Source organism: Mus pahari, chromosome 2 (genome assembly GCF_900095145.1).
Source record: "Mus pahari chromosome 2, PAHARI_EIJ_v1.1, whole genome shotgun sequence".
In the NCBI taxonomy this organism is placed as follows: domain Eukaryota; kingdom Metazoa; phylum Chordata; class Mammalia; order Rodentia; family Muridae; genus Mus; species Mus pahari.
This window is the reverse complement of record NC_034591.1, coordinates 44,252,901-44,264,995: the sequence shown is the minus strand read 5'-3', so window position 1 is coordinate 44,264,995 and position 12,095 is coordinate 44,252,901. Positions and strand designations below refer to the sequence as shown.

The following is a 12,095-nucleotide window of genomic DNA, read 5'->3' as shown; positions in this document are numbered from 1 at the left end:
AGAGAGAGAGAGAGAGAGAGAGAGAGAGAGAGAGAGAGAGAGAGAGGAGAGAGAGAGAGAGAGAGAGGCTCTAAGGGCTCAGAGAGGCTCTAAAGGGCCGTGGAAACCATATTAGGACTTCCTAAAGCAGACAGCTATTGAATTTCTGAGATTCAGGCATAGATATTGGTGTTTAAATTCCATACTACACTCTGAAAATTCAGTGGTAAACCAGATAACACACCTTAGGAAAGAAGGCAGATGTTTAAAAAGAATGACAGCAAAGATCATAAAGCACGTGAGCTTTAAGAGAGTGGCATTCAGTCAGGGAGTGAGATGTCTGTTAGCAGATTTCAGGTGGGCGATGCTGAAAGATGACAAAGTGTGGCGCACACACACACACACACACACACACACACACACACAAATCCTAAAGTCTGATAAATGCTCTGCTTCTCTTCAAAAAAAAATTACTCATCACTATTTAATTATTTCCCCAATTAATTAACATGATGATATTTAAACCTCTGACTTAGAAGCAAACCAAATTATTGTTTGAACTTCTTTCGGCATGTAGCTTCAAGATATTAAATACTTGACAGAGAACATCTGGGCATCCCAGTCGGCCCTCAGTGCCTGGGACGATCTCAATGACCTGGTCATGGTCAGGTGGGATAAACACGTGGAGTGGTCTCCCTGGAACTGCATTCTTCTCACCAAGGATGAAAGCACAGCTCACCTCAGGCTACCGAGTATTGACAAGGTAAGATGCTGGACTTGGAGATTTTAAGTTAGCCAATTGATTACAACAGGCTGTCTGAGTGCCCTTTAATATACCAGTGGTTGAAGTGTTTCTACTGAATCAACAGACAGTTACCTGGGGCTACATGGAGTGACAAGAGCCAAGATATGGAGATGGTGTGTGCTGAAGATATGAGAAGCTAAGGTCTATTGGGTAAAGATGAGAAATTTGAATATATAAACATCTAGTGTCATATCATTCTTTTCTAACAAGCTCAAGCCCATCCAGTGTACAGCAAGTTCTGGGAAGGACTTTGTTTCACTCACATATTTCTATCCCTTTTGTACCGATAATAAGGCCTGTTGAAGACCAGGGGTTTGTTTAAGTAGTTTTTGAATAAATTTTGACAAGGATGTGGTGGTGGGGCACATCTGGTGGAATGTCAGCTGGTACATCCACCATGGAAATCAGTACAGAGGTTCCCTGACATGCAAGTAATAGAACTATCCTATGGTGAAGCTATGACAGTTTATGTCTGATGGGATCTAAATCTGAAAACACTAGAGAGACCTGTTAACATTGTGTGTGTGTGTGTGTGTGTGTGTGTGTGTGTGTGTGTGTGTAACTATTCACCACAGATAAGGTATAGAATTAACTTAGGTCCAATCAACTGACGGATGGATATACAAATGTTTGTGTTGCTTGTGTGTATTAGAGTTTTATTCAGAGCATAATGTTAAAATAAGTGGGACTGGAAAAGATGAATAGCACATGTTTTCCTTCTACATATGAAATCTAAAATTTGAAAATAAAAGCCATGTAAAAGGAGACTAGGACGTCTTTGAGGGGAGGGAAGGGGTCCACAGTGGTAAGAGAAGCAGAGAAAAGATGGTGAGCATTAATGAAGTGCAAGACATACGTGTGTGAAGACGCCATGATGAAACTTACTTTTTTGCATATTAATTGAAAAACATGAAGTCCAAAGTATTTGTATACGAAATAATGCTTACTACCAATATATAAATGTTAGGGGAACCCAGACTTTGTCCTTTGATTTAATGGCAGGAGTCTGCCTAAAAAAGTACTCAGTTGTCAAATTCTATTCATAACTTTGGGAGTCACACATATGGGACTCCATTCTTCCATTTGCTTCTGCCTAACTAGGAGAGATGGCAGCACCACAAAGAGTGACTACTACTTCATTTCAGTAACTCCTAAGATGCACTCTGTAAGACATTCCGGTGAATAAAACTGAGGATCCCATGAGGTATTCCTGATGGGCTCCATGTACACTCAGTGAGTGCAGGTCTCCAAGAGCTGGCTCGGCTTCTCTCTCAATATCTTATATTGTGGTATCTTTAATTCCATGCACGACACCGTAAAAAGGAGGACCAAGAACAGCGCTGCTGCTTGTTTGATTATTAAGGAAGGTGAGGGATGATATAAAGGGAGGAAACTAGTTATAACTTTAGCCTTTTCCAATAATTTTTGAGTTCTAAGAACCCAGGCTATGAAAACATTCACTCCAGGGACTGAAAGAATGCACAGAAAGAAATTGAAGCTGTGTTAAATGTTATATTTAGTAAACTAAGCTGCTGCATAAATATTTAATCACTGGAAGCACGGCCAATACTAGCAATATCATTTCATCTAGGGCCCACAATGAAATTGAAGTTCATTCCCAAGGCTGATATTCCGGTTCTTCTTCAATTAAGCCACACAACTCCTTTGTGCATCTAATCAAATCACCGCACTCTCAGATTAAATGTTCCATCCATGTGCATTTCCCGTCCCAGGACACCAGTCGCTCTTCATTTCCGCAAGTGGAGCAGAGGCCCTCATCCTGACTCTAAACCTTTGCCGCTCGCTCTCTAGGGTCTCCAGTTTGTGCCATCCTGCAAGCGTTCCTGTCCATTCTGTTCTGAATAGTTCAAGTCTATGCAGCAAGTCAAAGCATTTCCAGAATTCTCTTAATCCTTCTGGCCCCCAGAAGCAACAACAGAGCAAAGAAACAAACACAACAACAAAAAGAGAATTTAAAATGATCTCATTCTTTGGCAGAGGAGAGGGTTCTATTCTGAGAGGGCAAAGTGATGCCGATTAAGCTCTCATCCACACAAACAGCCTAAAGTTGGGCCAGTGATTCCCTAAAAGTCATCTACCACATCCCAGTTTCTTTCCTGTCTGTCACTATCAACCTGTGGGACATACTTACTTTACATTAAGGAATTTTAGAAGATTGGCTAAAGATGTGGAATCGGCAAAACCTTAGGGGGTCTAATCAGGAAAATGAACCGTTCCTCTTCTCCCATGTTCTGTCATTGCTCAGAACCAGGGCAGTTGTACAGATGGACGGTGTGCAGGGCGGTGTCAGTAGTGGTGAGGGTGCAAGCTCCTGGCTGCCGCACATCACCTTGTTGGCGCCCCTCTCAGCAATGAGCTATTTTCCTGTCCACCACAGCCTTCTCTCGCATCTGTCCCGGCCGTAGCATCTCTCGTCCCACCTCTCTCCATTGAGCACACGCCACTCTGTTTCTCCATCTTTATAAATATCGTAAATACTGAACCATTGCCAAGACTCATCTCAGCTACCTCGCTGCTGCCCAGAGTCAAGGTGATACTGCTGCTACTCAGGGTGTCCACGGGTCGGTTTCGTGCAAGCTCCCAGCGTGATGTCTGATGCCCCAAGGCTGGCTGGGATGCCCTGTATGCTGAGGGCAGTAATGCTGCCCTGAACCTTCCCTTTGGAGTTTAAGGCCACTACCCGTCTCCCTGTCAGTGCAGATAGCGCCAAGGTTCATGGGGACTTTGTGCGCTCCGGCTGCTTGCAGAGATGCTGCGGAGAAGGATATAGATTAGTCATTCTCTACTGCATGCAGCTCTGCTCTGCCGTCTTCCCTTACAATTTTGTGAGCCCACTTTTTAAAAGCATCTTCCCATAAAATTTGTCTCCCTCCCCTCCCCTCACTGAGTTGTTCTGGAGCTACTGCATGGCCCTGCAGACTGACTCCATGAGTCTCTCAGACCCTCTTTGGAGCATGAGTCTTTTTGAGACTCATCTTAAAATACTTTCCTTTAAGCTTTGTCCAATGTATGTATGTATGTATGTATGTATGTATGTATGTATGTATAGGCTTGTATAAAACTGTTGCTTGTTACATGCCATTGGAATAAAATAGAAACCTGGGTACATCCTACCCCATTCCAGGTAATTACTGTAAGTGCAAATGGAGGAGAGAAAGAGTAGAGAAAGAACTAATAACAATAGTAGTAGTAGTAGTAGTAGTAGTAGTAGTAGTAGTAGNAAGAGAGAGAGAGAGAGAGAGAGAGAGAGAGAGAGAGAGAGAGAGAGAGAGAGAGAGAGAGAGAGAGAGAGAGAGAAAACATGCAGAGAAGCACAGAGTCCTGGTAGACTTGAAGCATCACAGGAACTAAGAGACAAAGTGAGAAGAAGAAAAGTATCCTAGGTTGAATAAACTGATTAGCAAAGATAATGGGACAGGATCGTGTTTCATCTGGCAAAATATATATTTATGGATTTCCATCAAACTTTTATTTTCCTTTATTTGCAGGGGTATGGACACCATTTTGTTCACAAGATCAAGCACAAACATATCCTGGCTAAAAACTATTTTTCACAGATCCCAACGTTGGCTTCACTTATACTTAACGATGATGAAGTAGAAGATATCAGGAGTAAATACTCCACAAAGAGTCCACCTAAAATCATAATACCCCGTGGGATTCAACCTCATTAGATTCAAGAATATCAATTTGAAGATGAGCAGTTTTGTTCTCTACGAAGAGAGTAATATAGAGGTCATGCGACATGGAAAACCACCTATATATTTCTATTTGTATTATTTGCTTTACTGAGTATTTTGTTATATGAATAGAAAAAAATCTATATACAAACCCTTGTTAGGTGGTTAGTAATCTATAAATTTGATACTAACATTAATAGTTAAAAAGAACATTTTATTTTTATGTTGATTTAGGAAAAAATGCTTTATAGTCAAAATTCATCAGTGAAACAAAACCTTGGCTTAACCTTCAGTGAAAGTAATTTATTTATTTAACTTATACTTTATGAGTATATTCATTTTCTATACATAAGCCTGTATTTTGATATAAGTATTTGGATATTTTACTTTTATTGTCTACTTTTGTCTTTTAACTGCATAATAAAAGAAAAGAAACTATAGCAAACAAAGAGAAAAATCTGCATTGCATGCCATGCAACAAGGCAAACAGTAGAAATGTTATGTTAAACGCTTCCTACGGGGTAGTGTTGAGATTCTGTAAGAAGCATAAACTTGATCAAATCGACTGTCCACTGCTCCTCAATAAACTAAGCAATAACCTCTGACTCCATATCTGTCTGAAATATGTGATGATGTATTTCCAAAGGTGACACACCCCAAATAGCATGGTTTAAGAAGAGCTTAGTTACAAAAAGGCCCTACTCTAAGACATACGTGAGACAGGGAAACAGAAGAAATCCAGGGTCATGTTTCAGATATACAAAATCTGGTGGAGAAGCCAGGGAACCCAGAGAGAATGGAAAGGAGATAAGTAGATCACTGTGAGGACTGGTAACCAGCCTGCAAAAGAACAACCAACCCAAGATGACCTCAAGAACTAGATAACAAATCCCCAGTCTCACACCCTCCTTTGCCTCAGTTACCTTCTCCACTTAGAAATGGAGGAAAAGCATAAAAGTTTACATGGTTTTAGGGGGGAGGGAAGGGGAGTTAATGGTTGAACAGTTATGGAGGGCTAAATAGAAAGCATTGGGAAAGAAAAACAACAAAGTGAGGATACAATTCAAATTAGTAAAATCTCATGTTATAGAACTATAGAAAACACGTTTTACTCTAATGCTATGTAAATGATGTTCTTTCAAGTCTAGTGATTAATAAATTCATTATAAGTATTTGCTCCATATAAATATCTGATATGATATCAGCTTATCTAGAATATCTACACTTTTTCCTTACATAGCAAGAGCATGGCTATCTTAATTTGAGTCTCATTGCTGTGAACAGACACCAAGGGAACTCTTTGGGGGAATTCAAGACAACATTTGATTGGGGCTGGCTTACAGTTTCAGAAGTTCAGTCCATTATCATCATGGTGGTGCACAGGCAGACATTGTGCTGGAGGAGTCAAGAGTTTTACATCTTGATCTGAAGGCAGCAAGGAGGAGACTGGATGTGTTTCACTCTGGGTGTAGCTAGAGCATTTAAGCCTTCAAAATCCACCTACACAGTGATATGCTTGGTCTAACAAGGTCACACCTCCTCCAACTGGGCCACACCTCCTAATAATGCCACTCCCAATGGCCAAGCATTCAAATACATGAGTCTATGGGACCATACCTATTCAAACTATTCCATTCTACTCCATGAGATATCACAATGCAAAATGCATTTAGTCCAACTCAAAAGTCCCCATAATCTTTCACAGTCAGAACAATGTTTAAAAGTCTAAAAAGTTCCAATTCTCTTCTGAGATTCATGCAATCTCTTTACTGTAACCCCCTATAAAATCAAAATAAAAAAGAAGATTCTATACATCCAACATATCATGGCGCAACGTATACATTACCATTCCAAAATACAGGGAAGAGAGCACAGTGAGGAAATACTGGACCAAAGCAAGACCAAAACCCAGCTGGGCAAACTCCACACTGAATCTCACATCTGATGTCAAAATGCTCTTCAGATCTCAATTCCTCTCCACTTTGTTGACTGTGATACACTTTTTCTGTTGGGCTGGTCCTACTCCCTGTTAGCAGCTTTCTAAGACAGGTATCCCATGGCTTTAGCATCTCTTGGGGTATGCAATGCAAGTCAGGCTTCGCCTTCACAGCTTCTCACAGTGGTCTTTCTGGACCTCCGTGCAGGGACACCCCTGTCACATGCCTGACCTCAGCAGCTTTCTTTAGTCTTAGAGGGAGATGCCATAACCACTTTCACACAACAGTCTCTCTGGGCCTCCAGGCAGCGGTTCCAATGACACATACTTGACCTCAGCAACTTTACTTGGACTTGGAGGCAGATTCTTGACTCCAAAGCCAGAACTACATGGCCGAAGCTGCCAAGTTCTGTTGCCTGCTGGGGCTGGAACATGGCCCCCTTTTCAGTCACATCTTCACCAGCTTTATGTTTTCAGTGGTTGCTTTCACTGCTGAAGCTTGGCTGACATAGAACTTGCTCTACAGAGCAGGCTGGCCTTGAACTCAGAGATCTGCATGCCTCTGTCTACTAAATGCTGGGTTTAAAGGTCCACCACACTTGGACCTAACATTTTCTTTAATTTGTTTTTCATTATAGATTGTTATTACCATGGCTACTATTCCTTAACTCTGGGTTAAACCTGTGTTGATCCAGGTCAAAAGCATTCATCATCCCACCTCAAGATCTAGATCAAAAGCCTGTGTCTTTTAGCCTCAAGATACCTATCAAAGGCATATTTTATTGCTGCCTCAAGATACAAATCAGGTGTTCACTTCATTTCTGAATTTTGGTTCATTCCAAATATGGGCAAGATGACAATTGAGAATAGCCATCACAATCCACCCCTTGTCACCTTGACACATAACCATATCTCCATATATCCATATGAAAACTATAATCAGGTCATAATACCACCTAGCATGATATAGCTATCACTGTAGAACTGCAAATGCATTGTGAATTTAGAATAGGTGGCAATGTCCCTTGAGGAACATCCTCTTCACAAGGTGGAAACCTTAGCTAGGTGGAATCTTGCCCCAGTTCTCTTTGACTCCACTCCCTTAACTCCATTTAATATCATCAATCTTTTTATCTCCTTGAACACGGGATTAAGCTCCATTCCATTTCCCATCATTGTGACAAAATGATTCAGAAAAACAGAATCTGATCAGGAAAGGTTTTTTTGAGCTCATGCTTTCAGAAGTGTGAGGATGTTTGCTTGGCAGTGTTACTATAGGCTTGCAGTGAGACAGAGCATCATGGGAGAAGAAATGGATTATGTGTGCGATTCCAGTACATCCCCCCCCCCTCACAGAGAGACAGAGACAGAGGCAGAGTTGTAGTGGAAATGTCTGCTTTCTTTGGAGACTCAGTTGTGTCATGTGATGTTTTTCTGGACACTGTCTTATGAGAGGATGTTTTGCTGAGAACAGACTCATGGTGGTTTACTGGAAGCTACCTGGAAAGGGGCATATGGTATTTTGTTAGAGTGGATACTTGAGAGAACATGAGATGTTTGAAAAGGGTATAAATATAACACAACAGACAGTGGATGATGCTGTGAGTATTGGTTTGTCTAGCTACTCTTTGCTGGTCTCTGTTGGGCTTGGCTGATGCTGGTCTTTGCTGACAATGCTGTGGCATTGGTTCGCCTTGTAGTCTTTGCTGACTTCATAGAGAGAAACACACCAAAGAACTTCTCATGATATTTCAGCCCCTTCTTGCCACTTCTGTGCAGACTCTGGCCAATTGGCAGAGCCTTGTGCATCCTTCTGGATCAAGCAACCACTGCTGATTCCTGTGAACCAAACTGAACTGCTAATATCCTGACAATGAAGATTAGAATTGCTCCACAGAACTTTCTAAACGGATCTACATTCTCCTTTTCCCTATTAACCTTTCCCTTTCACTACCTCTGATGGGTGGTGGGCTAGAAGGGAGGTTAAAGCATTTAAGAACCTTTATTATAGTAGGTTTTGAAAAATATAAGCCTGAGAGAGTTTCAAGGAACTACTTTTTTCAGCCAAATTCCACTTCCTAGATTCCTCCTAATAATGCCCTCACATTGTGAATTCACCAATGAAGTATTGTACTAATTGTGGTATACCACTCACTATTCCATCACTAATCAAACTACTCCATCAACTAGTTACCAAGGCACTTCAATTTAAACCATAGTAACCACTTTGGTGACACAGAATGCCATAACGTGAGTATTTCATAAGTTAGAGAGTATTCATTAAAAAAAAAATGATAACTTGAAAGTGACCCTGTCAAAAATTGAGATAGCAACCATAGATTTCTTACCTCTTTTCTATATCAGGAAGATGTTACTAATAATTAAACCTGGAGTGTTAGTGTACAGTATACAGGGCAACATGCCAATAAAATAGGAATGCATGTTAGATATGATGTTAAGGTAAGGATCTTGGGTAAGAAAACTAAGTTGTGGTCTGTTGCAAATTAGCCTGTACACTGGAGGAGTTGCAGAATAGTAACATTTTTTAAAAAATTAAGTATAGGAAGAGTATACATAACAGTATGTTTTATAATAATTTATATAGTAAAATATGACATTAAAGATGAATCAAGCTATGGTGGTTTGAATATGCTTGATCCAGAGATTGATACTATTTAGAGGTATGGCGGTACAGAGGCTAGCAGCTGGTAAGCTTAATGTCAGTGTGGACAATATGGCAAGATCCCAAGGCATGGTGGGCTTCACAGTGAATCCCTTTCAAGAAAGGAAGAAGGGAAAAAGAAAAGAAGGAAGAAGGATGGATTTGGTTAGTAGGTTTTCAGCATTGTTGAAAATAGTCAGGATTACTGGTCCCCATTCTCTTGAGATAATGCTAGGAAGAGGAACTGATAATCTCATTTAAAGGAAATAACATGATGTTTTATATTACAATATGATATTTTATATTACAATCCCGGGTGGTTAAATTTAAAGATCTGAGAAAGAGTATTAGGACATAGGAGAAATCTAAAGGATAAAAATAAACAAATACAAAGCCTGTATTGATGAAAGTTGTATAGAAATTGGAGCCTTGCACACTAGTGGCAGGAATGCAAAGTCATACTACTTCTGTGAAAAGTAATATAAAACTTTCTCAGAGATTAAGAGTAGCCAGGCATAATAGCTCATACCTGCAACCCCAGCATTCTAGGGTCTGAGGCCAGGAGGATCACTGTGGGTTTGAGGTCAGCCTGTGCTGTACAGTAAGTAAGTTCCAGGGAAGTCTGGATTACAGAGTGAAGGCTTTTCTCAGAATTGAGAGTTGATTGTTCCACCCATCTCATTTCTTGATAATTAGTATCTCAAAGAAATATTCAAAGAAAGGTTCTTCCCCATTAGTGAAATACTATCAGCAATAACTAAATAACTAAATAATTTGCACTCAACCAATTATGGAGCAATTTCAATGGACAATTACTCAGCCTTCTAAAAAGTTCTGCAATATTCAACTATATTGATGAACTTTGAAGACATTACATTAAGTGAAAAAAGTCATTCATAAGAGACAAAAAATGTTTAATTCCAAATCTGAGGTATCTAAAATAACTACATTCAAAGTTCAGAAGTGCTGTTCTCATGGGCTCAAGGAGGGAGTGAAAAACTCAGTCTGCTAAGAAATGATTATAGAATTTCACTGAGGAAAGATAAAATGAGTGCTAGATATCAACTATACCACAGTGTCCCAATAAATATTAATGCAATATTGTATGGCTAAAGTTAGGTTGAGATCTAATTGTACCAAAAATAAAATGAAAAGAGAGGCCCCAGAGACAGAATAACTTGGCTCTGTTGAAAATTATAACAATGATTATTTAAACGCTGGTAGTCAGAACCATAATGATTAAAATGAGTAGCTGTATTGGTTTCCCAGGGTTATCATGGCTAACTGTCATGGATTTGGTAGATTAAAAGAACAGAAGTGTACTTTCTTCCCTTTTCAGAGTCCAGAAGTCTTAGGGTTGTCTGCAGAACTGTGATCTGTCTCAAATCTTGTATTACTGTTGAGACATAGGAATTAAGTTTGGGTATTTGTGGCTCTAGGTGGGCGCTCCACTGCTGCGCTCAACCTTTGGCCTCTTCTCAAATCCATATAGGACATCAAACATTACCCCTGGCAGTCTATGGTGGCTTTTGACACCTCTTTGTCTATTGGCTATATTTCCAAGATGGACCTCTTCACCTGTGCTCAAAATGTTTCCTTTCTACCTTCTTGTGCCTTATAATGACACTTCTCATTTGATTGAGCCTGCCCACCCAATTTAGAATGTTCTCATATCTAAAGAATAATTACTTCTATTTTATACACATTAATGTTTACAAGTGTCAGTCGCCATCTACACCCAGGAGCTAAGGCTGTTCCACAGCCTGCTGGACACAGGTCCCACTAGGAAAGAACTGGTCTCCCAGGAGTGCTGACACAGGCATACAGGCCAACAAGAGGGACAAGCTCCAGACAGAGACAGCAAGTCCAAGTAACACCAGACATAACCAGATGGCAAAGAGCAAGAGCAAGAACCTTACCAACAGAAACCAAGGCTACTTGGCATCATCAGAACCCAGTTTTCCCATACAGCAAGTCCTGGATATGCCAACACACTGGAAAAGCAAGATTTGGGTCTAAAAATCACATCTCATGATACTGATAGAGGACTTTAAGAAGGACATAAATAACTCCCTTAAAGAAATACAGGAGAGCCTTCTGGTCTGCGCCAGCACCAGTACTGGGTCATCTAGGGCGTGGATTTGGTTGACACCCCCACGGTCCCTAGCAGACTGCCCAAGTGATCTTAGGATCACTGGTGAGTGGAACACAACAGCTGCTCCAATCCAATAGTGACGGGCCCGTGACAGCAGGAACAAGGACACCAGAGCCTTTCCTGACCAGAGGCTCAGGTTNCTTTTAATCAGTTCAGGTTTACCTTGGTTTCAAACAGACCAGACAACTCCATGGTCCTCAAAGGAGATACCATTTCCATGCACTGCAACATGCCCAGAATCTTAGGACAATAGGGTCCCAGGATAACAGGAGCTGGGTCACATGAGTATTTGAGGGTCTCAGAGGAGCTTGACTACCAAGAACTCAGACACACCCAGAATCTCAGGTTTACAGGAGACCACAATCAAAGAATCACAGAGAAATCTGGACTCTAAGAAGTCCTGAATCAACTAGGATTATAGGAAGGACAGGCTCCAATCAGATATATTGAGGGCAGCAAGCACTAGAGATAATCAGATGGCAGGAGGCAAGCGTAAGGACAGAAGCAACAGAAACCAAGGTTACTTGGCATCATCAGAACCAAACTCTCCCACCATAGCAAGTCCTGGATACACTATCACACGAGAAAAGCAGGGCATGGATCTAAAGTCACTTCTCATGTTGATGATGGTGGACTTTAAGAAGGAATACTGGAAATCACAGGTAAGCAGATAGAAGACTTTAAAGTGTAAACACAAAAATCCCTTAAAGAGTTACAGGAAAACACTACCAAACATTACCAAAAGGAGATGGAATTGAAAAACACCATCCAGGATCTAAAAATGGAAGTAGAAACAATAAAGAAAACCCAAAGGGAGACAACTCTGGAGATAGAAACCCTAGGAAAGAAATCAGGAA

General features: G+C 40.7%; 1 protein-coding gene across 1 annotated transcript in view; it reads left to right on the top strand.

The window, feature by feature from the left end:
• The window catches only part of Iqub (IQ motif and ubiquitin domain containing), a 57,625-nt gene extending 51,962 nt beyond the window's left edge, over positions 1-5,663 (top strand). The window contains exons 12-13 of the mRNA XM_021191394.1: positions 557-742; positions 4,294-5,663. Coding sequence (XP_021047053.1) covers positions 557-742; positions 4,294-4,479 — 372 coding nt within the window. The 3' untranslated portion in view covers positions 4,480-5,663. The remainder of the gene's footprint in view (positions 1-556; positions 743-4,293) is intronic.
• The last annotated feature ends 6,432 nt before the right edge of the window (positions 5,664-12,095 follow it).